Source organism: Camelina sativa, chromosome 8, assembly GCF_000633955.1.
Source record: "Camelina sativa cultivar DH55 chromosome 8, Cs, whole genome shotgun sequence".
NCBI lineage: Eukaryota > Viridiplantae > Streptophyta > Magnoliopsida > Brassicales > Brassicaceae > Camelina > Camelina sativa.
The window spans coordinates 4,364,882-4,386,816 of record NC_025692.1 but is presented as its reverse complement, the minus strand read 5'-3'; the positions used below and the strand labels follow the sequence as shown (position 1 = coordinate 4,386,816).

The 21,935-nt window shown below is 37.5% G+C and overlaps 5 protein-coding genes and 1 non-coding gene across 6 annotated transcripts in view; 5 read left to right on the top strand and 1 right to left on the bottom strand.

Annotated features, from left to right (window-relative positions):
- The window catches only part of LOC104706109 (auxin-responsive protein SAUR24-like), a 22,046-nt gene extending 9,423 nt beyond the window's left edge, over positions 1–12,623 (top strand). Inside the window, exon 2 of the mRNA XM_019228315.1 lies at positions 12,476–12,623. The gene's annotated coding sequence lies outside the window, so the exon portion shown is untranslated. The remainder of the gene's footprint in view (positions 1–12,475) is intronic.
- On the top strand, positions 9,943–11,387 carry LOC109125839 (putative F-box protein At1g50870). The gene is made up of 2 exons (XM_019228313.1): positions 9,943–10,589; positions 11,015–11,387. The coding sequence occupies exons 1-2, from the start codon at positions 9,974–9,976 to the stop codon at positions 11,227–11,229; spliced, it is 831 nt and encodes a 276-aa protein (XP_019083858.1). The 5' UTR covers positions 9,943–9,973; the 3' UTR covers positions 11,230–11,387.
- On the bottom strand, positions 17,073–17,821 carry LOC104706104 (auxin-responsive protein SAUR24-like). The gene has a single exon (XM_010422235.2). It carries the CDS (start codon positions 17,812–17,814, stop codon positions 17,278–17,280), a length of 537 nt encoding a protein of 178 aa, XP_010420537.2. The 5' UTR covers positions 17,815–17,821; the 3' UTR covers positions 17,073–17,277.
- On the top strand, positions 18,229–18,815 carry LOC109125841 (auxin-responsive protein SAUR24-like). Its single transcript, XM_019228318.1, has one exon. It carries the CDS (start codon positions 18,407–18,409, stop codon positions 18,677–18,679), a length of 273 nt encoding a protein of 90 aa, XP_019083863.1. The 5' UTR covers positions 18,229–18,406; the 3' UTR covers positions 18,680–18,815.
- TRNAW-CCA lies at positions 18,930–19,001 on the top strand. The gene has a single exon. It is a non-coding gene; the product is annotated as a tRNA-Trp (tRNA).
- Positions 20,160–21,851, top strand: LOC104706103 (B3 domain-containing protein At5g18000-like). The gene is made up of 4 exons (XM_010422234.2): positions 20,160–20,441; positions 20,751–21,045; positions 21,140–21,435; positions 21,525–21,851. Exons 1-4 carry the CDS (start codon positions 20,343–20,345, stop codon positions 21,759–21,761), a joined length of 927 nt encoding a protein of 308 aa, XP_010420536.1. The 5' UTR covers positions 20,160–20,342; the 3' UTR covers positions 21,762–21,851.

Sequence of the window (21,935 nt, the reverse complement as noted above, 5' to 3'; positions counted from 1 at the left end):
TGTCTTTAATTATTTTTGATATATTTTCTCTAATATGTGAGAAAATGAAGAAAACAAATTGATTATAAAGTGAGCTTCTTTATTATGCAGGTTCAAGTTGGTACATTTTGGATTATATTACTTTTACATTTTCAGAAAGTGAAGAAAAAAAATGGTTATAAGTAAATGTCTTGATTGTGCAGGTTGCAGGATCATGTTGATACATTTGTGATTGATTATTGAAAATAAAATAAAGCCAAGACTTCAAAAGAACCTTTGGTTACAATTTAGTAAACTCAAACACCGAAATCATCAAATAAAAAAAGAAATAAATTATAGAGATGATTCAGGAGATTATACCCCACTCATTACGGACAGTATGAACAGAGATCTAACTAGGGAAATCTCTGAATACAAATGTTTTCTCTATTGGGTTTTTGAATTTGTAGAACTATTATAGTTCTTTACATCAAGAAATTTTGTAAATATCAAGTTACATGAACACCATTGAAAAGAGAAGGTTCTGGCAAATTGAGTTTTTTTTTTGGGGTTGATTAATGATGATGCTGACCCAATTTGTTGCGTTGCTCTCTACTTAAATGGAACTGATTGTCACAAGACAAGAAGATTACAACAAAATCAACAAGAATAAGATGACGCTTTACATTCGTCGTGAATCTTCCAAGGTTCGTTGATTTTGTTTCTCTCCTAATTCTAAATCCTGGGTTTTTGTTTTTCTTCAGATTTTGCTAAGATAACGACGGAGATTGGTCTTCTAGCTAAGAACTTGAAATATCTTCTGGCTGGTCCTATCCGTCAGGTTTACCGTTTACATTTTAAAGTTCTGAACTTTTTGATTTAACTTTTGTTTCATTTACTGAGAACTTTGATGTATACGAGAGTCACTCACTTTTGAAACTCTCCAGGTTGCGGCAAATTCCAGAGTAAAAAGGCATGCCTAATTCTCCAAGGTTTATTTTTATGAATAAATTTAAACACTTTTCATATCACTTTATCTTTGACTTGCATGTCCCACAAAAGAGAAAGAATATGAATGGCAAAAATTCCAGAGGTGTTTACAACAATAGTTCTCATGCTTTAATTTATGTTTTTTTCTCTAATTACTTCAAGTTTCATTAATAGTTCAGTTGTAATGAGCGAATTTTGTTTTAAAAGGAACTAATTAACGTTTGTTCCATTGCTTGGCCTCTACCATCTCGATAGGATTCCAAGCAAAAAAAAAACTTTGGAATAGAAACACATTAAACAGAAAACTAATCAAATCATGGAAGAAGCATGTGTTATCTAGAAAAGCACAAGAGAAAAGGTGAAAAAATCGAATAAGCCTTCACCTTTTACATACAACAAGATATACAGGAGGCCACCAAAATTTGTTGAATTTGTGAATACATACATATACTGTATATTGTTTTGTTTTTTTAATATACAACGAAGTAATAACCGGTGCTGTTGCACGGAGTGAAATTTTTGTTTGAGTTATTACATTTGTAAATATATTTATTTAGTATAACATTTAAACTTATATTGGTTTGAATTCATCAAGTTTATGAAAGTTTTAAATATTAATCGTTTCACCATAAATTTTAGATTGACATAATGGCGGATCTCGATAGAATGTAAACCGAATTAGTGATCGTTAGATTTTTATCAAAATCTTGAACTATCAAATTAGATAAAAATCGCAAAAAAGACTAAAATTACATGAACCGGATAATTTAAATAAAGACCAAAGAGGTGAAAAAAGACCAAAGAAGCTCGGAGAATCCAGAAGAGTCGCCGGACTTAATCCCGACGATACAGTAAACATCCCCGGAGGTTGAGTAATCATCAATCCCATTGGTCTGTTCTGCTTAAACTTCGGGTCAACATCATCCCCACCCGCGACGGGTTTAAATATTTTGAGCCGCAAAATGTCTTTGCATCCGTCCCGCTTGAATTTATGATATCCGCGTGGGTTACACATGCATTTCAATAAATCATTTTTCTAATATATAAAATATATTTAAATCTTAAACTTAATTAATATTAATAAAGTTATGTGATAAATTTTTAAATATAACACATTTGTTTTGGAGAATATTACAAAATCAAATCATACCTCATTTACATCTATAATCTAGGGGAATAAGATATTGTAATGTTAATTATGTATTCTAATAATTAGGAAACAAATATTTGTTTTCTGTTTGATATTGATTATTCTCAAATATTTTAGGGGAAATTATCCTTAAATATCGAACAGTCGATGACTTAAAATAAGGTAACATATATCGTCTTTCTATAATAATAAGATAACATATAATTTAATATGAATTATTGATAATCAACAGGAAAGTATGAAATGCATATGTTATTTTCGATTTACAAAAGCATCAAAATAAATATACTTTTGTTTTAGAACAAATTAGTATGCATTTGTTTCCGAAATAAGGTGAGAGGTGAATTTTGAAAATCACAGAATATTTAGTGGGGGTATTCAACTAGATATTTTAGAAGATTTTAGAGTGTTTTTAAAATCAGTTATTATTCAATTGATGATTTTAAAAAATCTTATGAAATCCTATGTTATTCAACTTAAGATTTATGTAAAATTCTTTAAAATAATTCAGAATCTCTTGTTATTCAATCAACAATTTATAAAACCAATATTAAATCTACTCAGCTTCTGCTCTTGCGAATTTCTTGTTTTCGCTTGATCAATTCATTGACCAAGTTTTCTTCTTTCCAGCAAACACAGCTCTTAATGGGGAATGATGCCTTTTTCAACGCAAACCAAACTAGAGGAATCAGAGAAACCAAGTGAGAAAATTATTAGTTACAAGTCCATGTGGTTGGTAAAATTCATGATTAAACCTTTTGCTTTAGGTGTGAAACTTGACTATATGAAGGTAAACTTGTCTAGTAGAAGTGCCTTTTTAGTGTGTAAGAAAGACATGTCGTGTGTCATAGAGTTGTTAGCTTGCTTTTGAATATAAGCTTGTATGAAAAAAATGTATATCTGATGTATGTTTTTATAATGAGAGAAGTTTAAGAGGACGGGGAAAAGAATCAATATGACTGCAGTGCAGAGTTGTCTATAGTCACAATTAGGCATACGAGTGGGCACAGAACGATACCTTAGCAACAAAGAAAGAGTCTTTCGGTTCAGAAAAGTCCATTCCAGGTCATTCAACAACTCCACGAACTTCAATGCCAAGAAAAACATAACAGTTTTGATGAACCTTTTAACTACTAAAAGTTGAAAAAATACAGTAACTCCTACGTTCAAACATTAGTGTAATTGAAAGAGGCATGACATTAGAAGGACCAAGTAAAAGTCACGATAGAGAACAATTAAGCAACCAACTACCATGTAAAGAAGTTAAATCCTTTGTTGATAAATATTCTAATAAAATCATCCAAAGTTTACTGATAAAATCTCCCACAATCCCATTTCATTTTATTTTTTTAAATATAAAACTCTAAAAAAATAATCAAATCTCTTAAAAACTCACTCAAATCTTTTAAAATTCTAAAGTTTTAAAATCCTACCAAACGCTTTAAAATCTAAGTTTAATACCTCCCCCTCTTACCCTTAGTTTCGTAGAACCCGAAATATTAATCCTTAGTAGGTTTATAGTTAAAACAGAATAATAAGAACAACGTATAATAAATACAATGGCACAGAGCTGTAATTAATTAGAAAAATTAAGGGTGTTTTTTTTTGGTGAGACAAAAAAATTAAGGGTGTTTTGTTAAAAAGTGTTATGAGCTCTGTAACGCTGACACATCAGCTTTTTCTCAAATGTACTTCTCTATTAATATATATAAAAAAACTTTCAAATACAAAGTTCGATTATATAGGTCTATCCATTTAAACTAAGGGGGTGTATTCAACTTGACATTTTAAGTGATTTGTGTAAAATTTACAAATCTTATGTTATTCAATCATGAATTTTAGGGATTCTGGAGGATTTGAGAGGATTTGTTAAGTTAAAAATACAGAAATCCAAATCTCATGGTTTTAGATGAGATTTGAAAGAATTTTACAGAAAATCATATCAATTTCCCTAAAATCTATCAAAATTCTAAATTTCCTAAATCCCATCAAATTCTCTAAAATCATGGTTTCAATACACCCCCTCAATAAACTTTTTTTTTTTGGTCAAAAACTAAAGAAACTTTTAAACCATCTCAAACTTCAAATGGATGAGAGAGTTCAACTGGATTTTCCTGCAGGGGAGGATGGGGAACCAGTTGTCACCATCGCGCCGGAGGTGCTTGACGCGATGAACGGGTTATGGAAATAGTGCATGATTGTTAAGGTGCTGGAGAGACATATAGCAATTTCGGCGGTATCTAAGCGGCTACGGGAGATGTGGAAGCCAAAAGGGGCTATGTATGTATTGGATCTACAAGGCATTTCTTTATGGTCCGCTTCAAACTCGAGGAGGAGTATATAGCGACTTTAACGGGTGGTCCATGGAGGGATTTTGGTAGCTATTTGATGGTGCAAGCATGGACACTAGAATTTGATTCTTTGTTGGATGATATTGTGACCACTCCGGTGTAGATTCGTGTAGCAAACATCCCTATCAACTTCTATCATAAGGCTATCCTTTGTAAGTTAGCTCGAGGTATAGGCAAGCCTATCAAGATGGATATGCCAACGATGAATTGTGAGAGAGGACGATTTGCTCGTATTTGTGTGGAAATCAATTTGAAGAAGCCCTTGAAAGGAACAATCCTGATTAATTGTGGTCGAAATTTTGTTTCTTATGAGGGCCTAACGAACATATGTTCTCTTTGTGGGATGTTTGGGCATGCGGTTCATCATTGTCCTTGGAGGGTAGTTGAGAAGCCGGTGACGGAGGTAGTGCGTTCGTTGAGTCAGTCGGTAGTGAGAGACACCCATGATAGCGACAGGTTCGTTCAGGTCAGGCGTTCCGGTGGTCGTTCCTCTCCACCGCTACGTCCAGTGGCTTTCATTGTTGGGGGATCCAGTGGCAATATGGGTATTGTATTGAAAGATATTGTGCAATCTCAGGATACGGGAAATATTCCCATTACCAACAAATTTGGAAGGTTAGGGGATGATTGTGATCCGATGGAGGGAATCCCTCCCTTGGTTTCGGCGGCAAATAAGGAAAATATTCCTTCTTTGAATATTGTGAATTAGGCTAATGTTGGACCTCACGGGCGGTTTAGCTAACAGGCCCTCTCTAAAAGAAAAGGGTAAGAGTAAAGGCGGCCCAACGTCAAAGTCATTGGGAAGTAAAGGGGTGTCATGTAGTAATGGGCCGAAAGTGAGGCCCAAAGTGAATAAGCCTAGTCAGGGCCTTTGCTTTGGTCCTGTTCGGGGGGAAGTAGGGCTCTCGGAGTCGGGGAAACGATTGAGAATTGAGATTGATGGGGTGGGACGCCATGGGGGATGCTTCAATGGGATCGATTCCTTTGGAGATCATATCACGGGTGATATCCTCTCACGGTCGACTGATAAGCATGTACCAGATGCTTCTGATCCGGGAAGCTCTCGAGGAAATATGGAGGTTGCTCCTCTAGCGAAGTCGTCGGAAGAGGCAGCGAATGAGTGTCAAGCATGACGGCTGGCCCCGATAGTTTGTTTTTTCTACTGCCAAGTACTGATGAATATCTTGTTATGGAATTGTGGGGAGGGCCAACAAACCCAATTTTTGCCGCTCTATCTGTTATATTTTGAAGAGGTTTCTGTCGGATGTCCTCGCGTTGTTTGAGACTCATTCGAGTGGGGATTGAGCAAGACAGATCTGTCAGGGACTGGGCTTTGAGGGATCGGCTAGAGTGGATGTTGTAGGCCAGAGTGGTGGTATTTGGCTTCTTTGGCGATCAGATATGGGGGAGATTGAGGTTGTTAAGGTTGCGGAGCAATATATCTACGAAACGGTGGTAAGGGATGGTGAGCGGTTGCACTTGGTGGTGGTGTATGCGGCTCCTACGGTGAATCGTTGCAGTGGTTTGTGGGTGGATCTCCGGGGTCTGTTGCAGGACGTCACAGAACCGCTGGTGATTGGGGGAGATTTCAATACTGCTATACGGTTGGATGAGCGTACAGGGGGAAATGGTTGCTTGTCTCCAGACTCTCTGGCTTTCGGTGAGTGGATCAATGATTTATCGTTAATTGATATGGGGTTCACGGGAGCCAAATTCACTTGGAAACGGGGTAAGGAAGCAAGGAACTTTGTGGCCAAACGATTGGATAGAGTCTTGTGTTGTGCCAATGCGCGTCTGAAGTGGCAAGAAGCTACGGTTAAACACCTCCCGTTTTTAGTATCGGACCATGCCCCTTTATATATGTAGCTGTGTCATGCGGGAAAAGGTGACCCACGCAGAAGACCGTTTCATTTTGAGGCGGCCTGGTTAAAACATAGTAGCTTCAAGGAGCTGCTGAGTTCTTCTTGGGATAGTGAGTTATTCACCCCAGATGCCTTGTTGAATCTTCGAGTTAAGTTAAAGGAGTGGAATAAAGAGGTTTTCGGAGATATAAAAAAGAAGAAAAAGCAGATAATGAAGGCAATCGAGAATGTGCAGGTTCAATTGGATTCACAGCAGACAGATGACCTATTATAAAGGGAAGAAGAGCTGTGCAATGAGCTTGATGTGATTTTGGAACATGACGAGATGATTTGGTTCCAAAAGTCTCGTGAAAAGCTGATTGCGTTGGGGGATAGAAACACTAAGTTTTTTCACACATCCACAATCATCAGGAGACGACGAAACCGCATTGATATGTTACAGTCGGATGATGGAGCTTGGATTACGGACCCACATGAACTGGAGGAGTTAGCTGTGAGGTACTACAAAAGACGTTATTCGATGGAGGATGTAGACCAGGTGGTAGATAAGTTACCATCAGAGGGTTTTACTCTGTTAGGAGAGGCAGATGTAGCTCTTTTGGAGAAACCGTTCACGGGTTTGGAAGTGGAGGAGGCTATTCGTAGTATGGGCAAGTATAAAGCACCTGGGCCAGATGGGTTTCAACCGGTGTTTTATCAAGATTGTTGGGATGTGTGAATTACCGGAGGGAATGAATGTTGCCTTGGTTGTTCTCATAGCTAAAGTGAATAAACCGGAGAGGATGATGCAATTCCGTCCCATTAGTTTGTGTAATGTCTTATTTAAGACAGTCACTAAACCTATGGTTATGAGGTTGAAGCACCTGATGCCATTGTTGATAGGACCAGCACAGTCGAGCTTCATCCCAGGGCGGCTTAGTACGGATAACATAGTAGTTGTGCAAGAGGCGGTTCATTCGATGAGACGCAAGAAAGGAGTGAATGGGTGGATGCTTCTTAAACTTGACCTGGAGAAAGCCTATGATCGAACCCGATGGGAATTTTTGGAAGACACTTTGTATGCAGCAGGTCTCCCCGTAAATTGGATCAAGTGGATAATGAGGTGTGTCTCAGGCCCCTCAATGCATATCTTATGGAATGGAGAAAAGACAGAGGCCTTTATGCCAAAGAGGGGACTCAGGCAGGGTGATCTTCTGTCCCCGTATTTATTTGTCCTTTGCTTTGAAAGGTTGTGACACCAGATTGAGTAAGCTATTGAGTCTAAAGCATGGAAACCGATATCACTTTTTCGGGGTGGACCTAAGCTTTCTCATGTTTGCTTTGTTGATGATCTTATTTTGTTTGCCGAAGCACCAGTTGCACAGATCAGGTTTGTGCGAGGAGTTTTGGAGAAGTTTTGTGTCACCTCAGGACAGAAGGTGAGCCTGGAGAAATCGAAAGTTTACTTCTCAGAAAATGTAGGCAGGGACTTACGGACTCATATCAGCCAGGAGAATGGGATTATGGCGACGAGAGACCTTGGCAAATACTTGGGCATGCCGGTTTTGAATGAACGGATCAATAAAACCACCTTCACGGGAGTGGTAGAGAGAGTGTCCTCACTGTTGTCTAGTTGGAAGGGCCGTGTCTTGAGTCCAGCAGGGAGGATTACCTTGACCAAAACAATCTTAACATCAATTCCTGTCCATATGATGAGTTCCATCATGTTACCTAAATCGGCCTTGAAGGCTTTTGACAAGATTTCTCGTACTTTAGTGTGGGGAGGGAGCTCCGAGAAGAAGAAACAGCATCTGATGTCTTGGAAAAAGCTCTGTTCCCCAAAGAGCAACGAAGAGTTGGGGTTTTGTTCAGCAGAAATGATGAATAAGGCTATGATATCGAAATTGGGCTGGCGGATCCTTCAGAATGATAAGAGTTTATCGGGCACCATGGTGCAGAGCAAGTATATGGTGGGGTGTTGTTAGTCGCCTGATTGGTTAGCAGTGAAGAGCAGTTGGTCTTCAACTTGGCGAAGTATAGCTCTGGGGCTTCGTGAGGTGATTTTTCCTGGTCTGCGGTGGGTTTTGGGAAATGGACTTTCCATTAATTTCTGGAAAGATCATTGGTTGGGCTCATGTCCGCTTATTGACGATGTTATTCAGAATGTTCCGGACGCGGAGTTGGAGTTGCGTGTGAGAGACTTATGGATTGATGGGGTAGGTTGGGACTGGACACGGTTGGCGTTGCGGCTGCCACAACAGTCTCAGCTGTGTCTTGCAGCTGTTGGGGTGGATATGTTCACTGGTGCGAAGGATAGAGTGTCCTGGGGTGCGACTCCGGATGGCAGTTTCTTTGTGAAGTCTGCTCACTACTCTCTAACGAAGGTGTCCATTCTTCAACCGGATATGACTTCTTGGTTTCAGAGGATATGGAAGGCGGTGGTACCGGAAAGGGTGAGGGTCTTCCTCTGGCTGGTCGCACATGGAGCGATCATGAATAATGCAGAACGCTGCCGACGTCATCTTAGTGATTCGGGAATATGTCAGGTTTGTAAGGGAGTAGAGGAATCAATTCTCCATGTGTTGCGAGACTGTCAAGCAATGGCAGGGGTTTGGAATCATTTGGTTGCACCGAATAGGCGAGGGGTGTTCTTTCAACAGCCTCTCCTTGAGTGGATTTTGGAGAATTTGGGCATACAAACGGGAACAGGAGGAATCTCATGGGCTACAATGTTTGGTATGGCTGTGTGGTGGGCATGGAAATGGAGGTGTATTAATGTCTTTGATGGGTCTGGTAAATGTCGAGATAGGGTGCAATTTATCAAAGACAAGATGAAAGAGGTCTGTTTAGCACATTCTATTGTGCGTATTGGGCATGGGACTGGGTCACAGATGGTGAAACAGGTTGCGTGGAAGCCTCCACAGGAGGGGTGGCTTAAATTTAATACTGATGGTGCCTCCCATGGAAACCCGGGGCCTGCTACAGCGGGCGGGGTGCTTCGGGACAAGGAGGGGGAATGGATCTTTGGCTTCTCCATTAATATTGGTCACTGCTCGGTGACTTTGGCTGAATTGTGGGGATTCTGTTATGGGCTGTACTTTGCTTGGGCACAGAGAGTTCCCCGGTTGGAAATCGAAGTGGACTCGGAGGTTATTGTTGGTTTCTTTGACAAAGGTATTGTTGATATGCATCCCTTGTCACCCCTAGCACACTTATGCTATGACTTTATTTCAAAAGATTGGTTAGTCCGTGTCTCCCATGTGTATAAGGAGGCGAATGACTTGAGGATGGTTTGGCCAATTATGCATTTTGGTCTAGAATTATTTAATTTATGTCTTAGTTCTTTCCTTTATGTATTGAACGATGATGTGCGAGGGGTCTTATATCCCGACATGTTAGTTTGTAATTCTTTATTTAATAAAGTAAGGAGGCCTAGGTCTCTCTGATTCACTAAAAAAAAAACTTCAAATGAATAATGAAATTTTTTTGTGAATATACAACAATTTTTGGAAAAAGTACAGTCTAATACATAAATTTACCCGTGCATAACAGTTTTATTATAAAATACAAATCAAAGGGGACTAAAAATGTAATAAGAAAGACTCAGGGTTTAAAACAAGGGAAAAACAATTAGGGTTGACAAAATTAGGGATTTAACTTTTGAACAATTGGGCAAAGCGACAATGGATGAGCAAGAGGAGAATAGAACAAAGATGGAGAGAGAAACACATGATGAAGAAGAAGAAGAAGAAGAAGAAGAGTACATATCTCAACCAGACCCGATTCCACTCGATCTAATCTTGGAGATACTGTCAAGACTTCCTGCGAAATCGATTGTGAGGTTTCTCTGCGTATCAAAACTCTGGTCTTCCTTCACTACGGTTCCAAGTTTTATCAGCTCATTCGCGAGTCGGCTACGTCGTCTTCTGCTCACCTTCTTCAAAAAGAAAAGGCGATTCGTTTTCTCTTTGCCTCAACACGAGAATACTGACGGGTCTTATTCTCCGGTATACAGTTACGAGATGCAAGACGCAAACACTTGGAGACGGCAGAACTGTTATAAATCATCAGCATCCGTCCAGGGGGTTATTCTCTTCAAAAGAAACGTGATTTGGAACCCAACCACGGGACAGGTTTTACACTTGCCAAAGGCCACAAGAACACTCAAGATACGGGGACAGTTTTTTTTAGGATACGATCCATTGGAGGGTAAATACAAAGTTCTGCTCGTAAATTCACAACAAAAGCATGGGATTCTTACATTGGGAGCTCAAGAATCATGGAGATTCATACCCAAAGGTTCCCATATACATTTTGTACTGGATATTATGGTTGCATTGATGGAGTTATCTATTATAGAGCCTTTTTAGGTATTGGTGGTAAATGCTGTATAATGAGCTTTCATGTCGGATCTTAAAAGTCAATCCTATAAATTATCCAGAGGGTTATTCACCTTCAAGTTCTTCTATAATAATACCTTATGAGGAGGGAAGGTTAGCCTTAGTTGATACTAGATATTTCCCTAATATATCTGTTAGGCTATGGGTTTTGGAAGATGCAGATGGACACGAATGGACGTGTAAAAGCTTTACCTTACCTCCTATGACAGGATGGAAGAGTAATTATAATAACCTAAAATTAAAGGGTGTTAGCGATGCTGGTGAGGTTGTTTTCACACCAATGGTTTTGACTGACTCGTTTTATGTTTTATATTTCGATCCAAGGAGAAACACTATTAGAGAAGCCTTGTTTGAAGGAATTTTTGGTGATGAATTCGGATGCCGTTATGGACTTGGTGACTACAACAGTAAGTACAGCAGTACATTCGACTTGGATGTGTTCCCAAATCACATGGAGAATTTTGTGTCTTTGTTGTAAATTAGTAGCGCCCTTCATCGCTAATGTCACAGTGATTTCCACACCATTGTTAACATCTTAGGTACTTAAGTTATGTTAGTTCAGAGACAAGCAAGGTATGGAAGATCTCATTACTGAAATTCTATTGTAAGAACACTCATGGGATATCGATTCTGGTGTGTGCATGAGTGTTCTTTATTCTGTTTTCGCTAACGAAATATTGGTTACTCTTCTGGAATAGATAAGTGAAAGATGATTTTTTTAAGTCTTAAAATTTTTATACCAGGTTGTCATGTATGATATACATAATAATGGTGCATTTGAAGAAAGTTATACCTTGATCTCTTGCTTAAGAAGGCACTTGGATCTGCTTTAATCAAAGCTCATACTTTGACTTCTTGTCTCAGACTCACTTCCCCACGAACCGAAACATGGCCCCTTTATTGAACAACTTTGACCACTAAACAAGAATATTCTTTTACAAACTTTAATGTGTAAAAAAGAAAAGAACAACTTAACCAGTGACAGAGACTTGTTGTTCTGTTGTTGAGAAACTTCAGGTCCCCACTTTTATTAATTTGTTATGAAAACCATTTAGACCACAAAGATTAGAGAGTATACGATGATCACAGAACATAGAGAAGAGAAACTAGCTGGTCGTTATTATTGACTAGCATGTCTTATCTAAAAAAAACAATATTGAGAAAACAGTCCCATGTGAATTGCATATGGACTTTGTTTTTAGTTTCTTGTCCCACACTCAATTAATTATCATTCAAGACACAATTGCATTAATGCATTCTTTCCAAACGGTGAAGACAGAGCCATGTTCTCTGTTCTAGTGTGTCCGAGGATTCAAGACCACAAGTCTGAATGATTTTTTAGAGAGAGGTTGCAACTAATTCGTTGATCTTTCTATATATACACACTTAACTCATTCGTTCTATCATTAACCAACAACAATCAATCCAACAACTTGAATCTGTTCATTCACCTTCAAAGCTTTAAAGAGAATTCAAAATTTTCGGACAAAAAAAATGGCTTTCGTGAGAAGTCTACTGGGTGCAAAGAGGATTCTAGGCCGCTCCACCAGAGCAGCCTCCGCGACGGCTGCACCAAAAGGGTTTCTTGCAGTGTACGTAGGAGAGAGCCATAAGAAGAGATATTTGGTGCCAATCTCATACCTAAACCAGCCTTCATTTCAAGATCTGCTCAGTAAATCCGAAGAAAAGTTTGGACTCGATCATCCGATGGGTGGCTTAACGATTCCTTGTCCTGAAGATACCTTCATCAATGTGACTTCTCGGCTCCAATGATGATGATCCTACATTTTTTTTGTTCCTTCTAGTTTAGAAATAGACTTATTCATTGTAAATAGCTGAGCTGAGCATTTTTTTCTCTTTCTTCTTGATAGAGTTGTTGTTAAAGTTTAGAGAGTGAATGCCATGTTTATGCGAAAGACAAGATTCATGTCAATACATTTTGGATCGATCATTGTAAAAGAAAGACAAAACACCAAACCAGTTGAAGAACTAATTTTAGTATAATTGAATATGAATAATTACAATTAAGTTGAGTAATTTGCTTCCGAATCCGTGGCACAGTTGAAGATTGCGTGTTCGATTTACGTCGGGTTCAAATCCCCGAACATTTAGTATCCGGTATTCTTTTTCTTAATTTTTGAATACCTAATTTGTAATAGTATATAATTTTTTGAGTTTATAAGGAAATTAATAGAAAAATAAACTTAGGGTTTTGAAGAAAGTATTAGGGTCTGAAGATCGATACGCCGCCATGGATTCAGAGGAAGAGAAAACGGAAGAGATTCATGGAATTGAGGAAACTGCCATAGATGAAAAAGAGGAGAACAGGGGAGAAATCCAGCAGAGAGCCAACTAGGTCTGGGCAAAATACCCAACCCGAAATATCCTTATTGGAACCGAACCGAAAAACTTCGATTTGGATCGGGTATGGATCCTCCCCAATATATTAGTTGGCTTAATTGTAAATACTTTTGGGTATTGGGTATTACCCAATCCAAATCGATACCCAATTGGTACTCATGTTTATCCGAACATATGTTGTTTATGTTCCAGAGTTTGATGGTGAAGTTAACTCAAGCTCGATTCATAATCAGATATAAGATAATTCCATGGTCTTTTTATTGCTTGTTACTTGGTAGTACACTACTACACTTAGTAACAATCTGATCTACTTTTGAAACATGGAAACAGTGAAGACGCCTATAATGCTTCACTACATTGAAGACGCCTACAATGCTTCACCATATGCAACCGATCTCGTCTTTGATTCTTGTTGTTTCTTTCAATTTTCTCAATACCTTTTTCTAGATTTTATAAGACTTTTGAATTTGATTTTAGATGTTACTACTCAACTACTTTTTTATGTTTTGGATTAGACTTTTGGATTATGTTTTCTCTTGCTTGTTTTGCTTGTCTTTAGTTTCTAACTTTGGTTTAGTTATTTTGGTATGATTAATTTTTTAGTTATAACTTAATGAAATTTGATATCTATATATACATTTTTGAAGTATATTTTGGGTTTTATATTTTTATTTGTACTTATTTAAAAACTTATTTACAAAAATACTTTATATTATTGTATATGTTTGTTAAATATGGGATATTTTTCAAATATAAACTTTCCGAAGCCCAAAACATGGGGACAGACATTTTTAGGATACGATCCATTAGAGGGTAAATACAAAATTCTAGTTATAATTAAATTCCCAACAGCATCGGATTCTTACATGGAGATTAATACCCAAAGGTTTCCCTTCGCATTTTTCTGCTGGATACTTAGGTTGTGTTGATGGAGTTCTCTATTATAAAGCCTTTTTTGGTATTGGTGGTGAAAGCTGTATAATGAGCTTTAATGTCGGATCTGAAAAATTCAATCCTATACATTTTCCCGAGGGTAGTTCAAATTCATATACTCTTATGATAGTACCATATGAGGAGGGAAGGTTAGCCTTAGTTGGTGCTACATATTTCCTTAATATATCTGTTAGGCTATGGGTTTTGGAAGATGCAGATGGACACGAATGGACGTGTAAAAGCTTTACCTTACCTCCTATGATAGGATGGAAGAGTAGTTATAATAACCTAAAATTAAAGGGTGTTAGCGATGCTGGCGAGCTTGTTTTTACACCAAGGGTTTTGACTGACTCGTTTTATGTTTTATATTTCGATCCAAGGAGAAACACTATTAGAGAAGCCTTGTTTGAAGGAATTTTTGGTGATGAATTCAGATGCCGTGATGAACTTGGTGACTACGAAAGTGAGTACAGCAATACATTCGACTTGGATGTGTTCCCAAATCACATGGAGAACTTCGTGTCTTTGTAGTAAAGTAGCGCCCTTCATCGCTCAAATTCTCTATTTAATGCTTTTTTGCACTTTCTTTGTTTTTCCTTTCAACGAAACTTATGTCTTTGATTTTCTAGTGAAATTTATTAAGTTGAATCCATCCCAACATGTTCTTTTTTTTTTTGTTTTACTATCACAACATGTTATATATATAACCATGCGGATGCTACAGACCACTATTGCATATATAAGTCCTTAATATCCGAGGCTGGTACGGTCTGTTTCTAGCATTTGTCAAGTGCGCCACTTTTCTTTCTTCATATTGAAGATCTCAGGACAAAGTCAACCAGAGAATCACAACCAAGAACCATACGCATATGTAGCCAACGATCATAAACAAACCCTGATCATGAAGTCTCGTTTAGCTTATGGTTGCTCTTCTTTTTGGATACAACATTCATTTATCACGTTAGCATCTGGATGACATATCCACGTAAAACACTCTTCTTATGTGTCTCACTCTTACATACCAAGAGATTCGAAAGATTTCAGAGAGGTTTTTAAATTCACTCAGGGATGCCTAAAGGGTTTCTTGCACCGTACGACACCCTTAAAACAAAGATGGAATATGTATATAGTTTTCCACATTTTGTTTTTTCATTTTTTTTTAGTAAAAGAATACGTTTTAAATTTTATTATAAAATACAAAGGGGACTATAAAAATGTAAGAAAGACTTAAGGGTTTTAAACAAAAGAACAATTACGGTTGACAAAATTAGGGTTTTAACTTTTAAACAATTGGGCAAAGCGACCATGGATGAGCAAGAGGAGAACAGAACAAAGATGGAGAGACCAACAAATGATAATGATTGAGATGATGATAGATGTCAACGAGACTCATGCCTTTTGATCTAGCCTTAGATATACTCTCAAGACTTCCTCCGAAGTCGATTGCTAGATCTCTCTGCGTGTCAAAACACTGGTCTTCCTTCACCACAATTCCAAGTTTTATCAAATCGTTCGCGACACGGCCCTCGCCTCAGCTACCGAGTCTTCTCGTCACCTTCTCAAAAAACCTAAAGCGATTCGTTTTCTCGTTTGCTCACCACCAGAATCCTGAAGGGTCTTATCCTCCGGTCTACATATATCAGATGACAAACAAAGACTCTTGGTGCTGGAATCATTCGGAGTCCGTCCATGGCTTGGTTCTAATAAAAGGATCCGTGATTTGGATTCCAAATTTTGGAATCCAACCATGAGACGCTTTGCAACCTTGCCAAGCCCCACAAAAAACACAAACATAGACGTAGGGAGTTATGTTATGTCTTATTTAGGATACGATCCATTGGAGGGTAAACACAAAGTACTATGCGTATCTAACCAAGATTCCGAACAGCCTCGTATTCTTACATTGGGAGCTCAAGAATCATGGAGAGTAATATCCAAAGTTACTTTTCCTTTACATTCTCCTATTGGAGATCATCATGGGCAATGCATTAATGGAATTCTCTATTATGACGCCTATCTTCGTATTGGTGATGGTGGGGAACGCCGTATAATGAGCTTTGATGTTAGAACTGAAAAGTTCAGTTCGATAAAACTCCCAGATCTTTATTCTAGTTTGAAAACTCATATGATACCTTATGAGGGAAGGGTAGCCATAGTTACGATTTCATGTTTACCTTATATTGATCTTTGGATTTTGAAAGATGGAGATAGAGATATATGGAGGCATAAAAGTATTGTTTTACCTCTTTCTGAGATAGACGACCCATTACGGGGGAAACACCTATCTTTCAATGGTGTTAGTGATGCCGGTGAGCTTATCTTTACACTATATATGGTCATTGTCTAAGTCGTTTTATATTCTGTATTTCAATCTGAGGAGTAACAATATTAGAGAAGCTTTGTTTGAAGGAATTGTGGGTGATGACTTTAGATGCCGTTATGGACTTGATAACGACGGTATATACAGGATAGATGTTTACCCAAATCATATCGAGAGTCTCGTGTCTTTGTAACTCAGCGCCCTTCCTCGATCGCTCAATGTTTTCGTTTGTTTTCCCTTTTATCGACTCTTAATGTATATTGTTTATTTGATTTTTTTTCTAGTGATATATGCATACATATATTTAAAGATGCTAGCGACTGTAAATCTCTTAGAAAATAATGGCATAAATTGTGATATGGAGAAGAGAAGAAGATAAAACAAACAAACTAAGAACTGTACGTTAGAGAAGGCCTGAGAAGCATGTAGTATTTTAAATCTGATCCTTAATTACTCTGTGAAGCTTTTGCAATGTAAACCCAAACCAAAAATAAACATGATGAGAAAGAGATTTTTAACTATTAGGCTGCAAACTGTCAGAGACTTCTTGTTCTAATAACATGACTTCATAAGTTCATTTTAGTTATAACCAAAGCAAAACAAATAAAAAATTGAAAAATCAGATAGTGTAATCAGATCACTAATTCACTGAGATGGTTGGTAACCTTAACTTAAAAAGTGGGAAGATAAGAATCTTAGTGAAGGTACAATGGTTTTTGTCTACCGGATGCAAAAACATATATACGCTCTCACAACTTCTCGCCGCAGACTTTGTTTATATACAACAGCAAGATGAAGTTTTTGTCAAATTACTATCTGTGATTCGTATTGACACCATTGTTTGTACACAAAATTTGGTATTCACATTTGAGTTTTGTAACCTCTTTTTTTCACAAATAAAGAGAGAAAAAGCTAACCTATATTGGATAGTTTATCTCTAACTAATGTTACTTGTTTTTTCTTTTAAATATCATCATTGAAGCCGAGAAGTCACATTGATGAAGGTATCTTCAGGACAAGGAATCGTTAAGCCACCCATCGGATGATCGAATCCAAACTCTTCTTCGGATTTACTGAGCAGAGCTTGAAATGAAGGCTGCTTTAGGTATGAGATTGGCACCAAATATCTCTTCTTCTGGCTCTCTCCTACGTACACTGCAAGAAACCCTTTTGGTGCCGCCGTCGCCGAGGCTGCTCTGGTGGAGCGGCTTAGAATCTTCTTTGCTCCCAATAGGCTTCTCACCAAAGCCATTTCAATTTCTTTGTCTGAAACTTTGAATTCTTTCGAAGCTTCTAAAGATATACAAGTTGTTGGATTGATTGTTGTTGGTAGATGATATATAGAAAGAACGAAGTTAAGTGTGTATATATAGAAAGGAGTTGTAACCTCTGTGAAATATCCTTGAAACTTGTGATCTTGAAGCATCGGACAGACTAGAACAGAGAACATGGTTCTGTTTTTTAGGTATGATAGATGACAGGTTGACAAGCAACGCACGCTAATGACCATTATCTTCATTTCACAAGTGATTGTTTTCTCCAATTCTGTATAATAAATTAAGTGAAGATATGAGATATTCAGTCTTGTCATGTGTGTATATCATAAGAACAACTTAAACAGTGACAGAGACTTGTTGTTCTGTTGTTAAACAACATCAGGTCCCCACTTCAACATTCAATTAAATTCATTAAGATTAAGGTACTATAGGACAAAGAACCAGCCACCTAATCATCACAGAACTTGCTTCTCTTTAACTCTTAAAAATATATATAGGGCACGTCTTGTCTCAGAAACATTGAGAAAACAAGCCCTTGTGAATTTCATATGGAGATTATCCAAGTAGACAAATTGCATTAATGCATATCTTCCAGATTGTAAAGACAAAACCATGTGGTACTCTGTTCTAATCTGTCCCACATTTGTAAACCACAAGTTTCAATGATTTTGCAGAGAGGTTTCAACTCATTCATTGATCTTTCTATATATACACACATAACTCATTCTTTCTCTCATCAACCAACAACAAGAAATCCATTAACTTGAATCTTTTCATACATCTTTGGAAGCAATTCAAAAAGATTTCAAACCGAAAGAAATAGAAATGGCTTTGGTGAGAAGTCTATTGGGTGCAAAGAAGATTTTAAGCCGCTCCACCAGAGCAACCTCGGCGGCACCAAAAGGGTTTTTTGCAGTGTATGTAGGAGAGAGCCAGAAGAAAAGATATTTGGTGCCAATCTCATACCTAAACCAGCCTTCATTTCAAGTTCTGCTCAGTAAATCCGAGGAAGAGTTTGGATTCTATCATCCGATGGGTGGCTTAACGATTCCCTGTCCTGAAGATACCTTCATCATTGTGACTTCTCGGCTCCAATGATGATGATCCAACATTTTTTTGTTCTTCTTAGTTTAGAAATAGGATTATTCATTGTAAATAGCTAAGCTGAGCTTTTTTTTCTTGAAAGAGTTGTTCTAAAAGTATTTTTATGCGAAAGACACGATTCATGTCAATACATTTTGGATCGATCATTGAAAAAGAAAGACAAACCACCAAACCGAACAACTATTTTTAGTGTAATTTATTAAGAATTACGTATAAATACAATTAAGTTGAGAAATTAGCATCCGGATCCGTGGCGCAATGGTAGCGCGTCTGACTCCAGATCAGAAGGTTGCGTGTTCGATTCACGTCGGGTTCAAATCCCCGAACTTTAATATCCGGAATTCTTTTTTTTAAACTGCCTTTTGCATTACCCCCGGGTGAAGGATTCTTATTACTCTTAACCGAGAATTTCAGATCCGTTTTGATTCGGTTTTCTTCTCTTATTCTAACCCATAGAAGTAATTTTTTCACAACTTTATACTTTTACAATTTCTTAAATTTATAGAGATATATAGATATTGTATCTATTTACCATAATATAAAGAGAGAGTATTCAAAGAATTTAAACTTTTAGTAATGATTTGCTCTGCTTCTAACAAATGTTGTATTTTATTATTTGCTTGTAACGTATACATATGACCACTTCTAAAACTTACACAAATGTTTCAGTGGCGGTCTTTTCTTACGCATAGTATGGGGTCACACTTAGTTGAAGTCTGCAGTGAGTATTTGATTATAAGTTTTGGAAATTTTACCTTAGAACTTTCAACTTCGGTTTCTATTTTATTCTATGATTTGAACACATTACTTTCTCCTCTTAGATTATAAAGACACGCATTGCCCTATAGGGAAAACTATAGAGACGTGCAGTAGTTATATGGATGATAATGGATCCCTTTCTTCAATGATATACTGATACGTATCTGTTTCGTTGAACATACATTACTGTACATACATGTTTCTTATGGTATTTTAGAGTATTATATAGACGATAGTTTTTATCAAAAAAAAAAAAAAAAAAAAAAAGACTATAGTTTTTATTGTTTAGAAAAGAGAACTTTATACTGTATCTACAAGTTTTCAAATATGTGACATGTTGAAGTTATTAGGGGTATGTGCTGGACAAAAAGTCTACGGACTAGCTAGTAGTATTGGGGGATTGAGGTTTTATAATTAACCAACAAAAAAAAAAAAGTGTAAAAATTAAAGAAATTATGACGCTGTCTTTTTCAGAACTCAGTTACTAAAAATAGGAATTTGCTCTGCTTTTTACGTGTCTACGAAGTCACGAGCTTACACCTGTTTCTGTGTCTTATTATGAGATCAATTTACCATAACAAAAGTTTAATGATACATGGGAATCTTTTCAACTAACCTTCATGTAAAATTAATTTTGAAGTTAATGCAGAAAAATAAAACACTTTGAATCTTGGGAGTTTTACCTTTGGCTGTATTTAGAAATAAAAAGTTTTAAAATAGCTCTATTTTTCTCCCTATTCTTTGCCCAATAACCACAGAGAGAGAAAGAGAAGAAGCGAGTGAGTCAATGTGATATAGAAAAGTTGAAAGAGAAGTAGAGAGTCAGTGAGAGTGAGAGAGATATAGAGAGAAGAGGATTAAGAGTGAGAGAGGTTGATCGAAAGGAGAGAAACCAAAGATGGTGAGAAACAGATTATTTGGTCAGGTCATGGAAGAAGGAGACAACCCTGCATTCTTCAAGATTCTTCGAAGGGAAGACTTGTCTTCAGAAATCATGGTAGGTCTCTTAATTTCTCACACTTCTTCTTCTTATTAGCCTTTTCTTTTTTATGAGACCGACTCTTTTGGTTCTTTAGTTTGTCTCTTGTGCTCTCTCATGGACTTTAGATCTGTCTGTTCTTGGTGATCTTTTTCCGGTTTCTTGTTGGGTTTTGTGTGTGAAAAGATGGGATTAGACAAAATCTTACTAAACAAATGAAAAAAAGGTTGAAACTTTGACTGTGGAACTGAAGAATGTGGCTTCATTTTATCTTTTCTTGATGTTCCTCTTTTGATATTTCTTGATTTTTTTCTTGTCCCTCTGAAGAGAATGATTCCTCATCACTTGATAAGAAGCATCTCCAACAAGTCTTCGTCGTTTAAGATGGTCTTAAAAGTGCCGTGGGGAAGCTCATGGCAAGTCAAAATCTCCAAGAATCCAATTTTTCACTACATGGAAGATCGTGGATGGAACCAGTTTGTGAATGACAACGGTTTGGGTGAAAATGAGTATATTACCTTCACTCATGAGGAAAATATGTGCTTCAATGTAAACATCTACGAGGCAAATGGTAAGGAGATGCTTAGACCAAGACAATCTTCTACCGTTACTTCTAGTTGCGGTAAGTCTTCATCTATGTGATTGCTTTTTGAATGTTTACAGAGAAGAAGAAGACAGTCGTTAATTCATTTTGTCGTTGATTTTGATGAATACAGGTCGGAACAAGAGAGAAGAGAGGAAGAGCATCCACATAGATGTGAAGAAGGAAGTAGAGACAGAGTCTTTTTCTGAATCAAGCTATCATGGTCTCAAAACGGCTGAATCTACAAGAGGGAGATCGAAGCAGAAACAGGAGCTTAACTTGAGAAAAAGGGAAGCCAAGGAAACCACCAAATCCAATAAGAGTAAGAACAGGAAGGTGGATACTGTTTCTAATGATTCTGAAGCCGGCACCTCATCTCTTCTTCCAGAATTCAAGATCACCATCAAGAAATCACACCTCCTGTTCTTGGTAAGATAAGCAAGACAAAACCAGTTACACACTGTCAAAATGGTTGTTTTTATATATGTGAACTATTTTAATACAAATCTGTGATTTAGGGGATCCCGAAGAAGTTTGTGGACATGCATATGCCAAATGAGACAAAGGTGTTCAAGATTCATCATCCGAGGGGAAAGAAGTCATGGGAGGTTACGTATTTTGTCACTGATGTGCAGTCAAGATTCTCTGCTGGATGGAGTCGTTTCGCCAAAGAATTAGGCTTAGAGGTCGGAGATGTTTGCACGTTCAAGCTCATCGAACCAACTGAGATGTGTGTCAAAGTCTCCAAAGCATAGACTCCATGATGATTGATGATGTGTGAGGTGTAGTTGGAGAATGAGTGAAGAACTTGTGTTTGGAGCAACATTATGGTCTGTGGTTCAATGTTAGGACTAATTTTATAATTGTGTTCTATCTACTTACTGCTTAAGTGTGATTTTATATCCATTGATAAATCTGATCTCAGTTTG

Coding starts and splice junctions, on each gene's coding strand:
- LOC109125841 (XM_019228318.1), top strand. CDS start 18,407: ATGGCTTTGGTGAGAAGTCTATTGGGTGCAAAGAAGATTTTAAGCCGC.
- LOC104706104 (XM_010422235.2), bottom strand. CDS start 17,814: ATGGTCATTAGCGTGCGTTGCTTGTCAACCTGTCATCTATCATACCTA.
- LOC109125839 (XM_019228313.1), top strand. CDS start 9,974: ATGGATGAGCAAGAGGAGAATAGAACAAAGATGGAGAGAGAAACACAT. Junction 10,590..11,014: donor ATGGAGATTCATACCCAAAG/GTTCCCATATAC, acceptor TTTCGATCCAAG/GAGAAACACTATTAGAGAAG.
- LOC104706103 (XM_010422234.2), top strand. CDS start 20,343: ATGGTGAGAAACAGATTATTTGGTCAGGTCATGGAAGAAGGAGACAAC. Junction 20,442..20,750: donor ACTTGTCTTCAGAAATCATG/GTAGGTCTCTTA, acceptor GTCCCTCTGAAG/AGAATGATTCCTCATCACTT. Junction 21,436..21,524: donor AATCACACCTCCTGTTCTTG/GTAAGATAAGCA, acceptor TCTGTGATTTAG/GGGATCCCGAAGAAGTTTGT.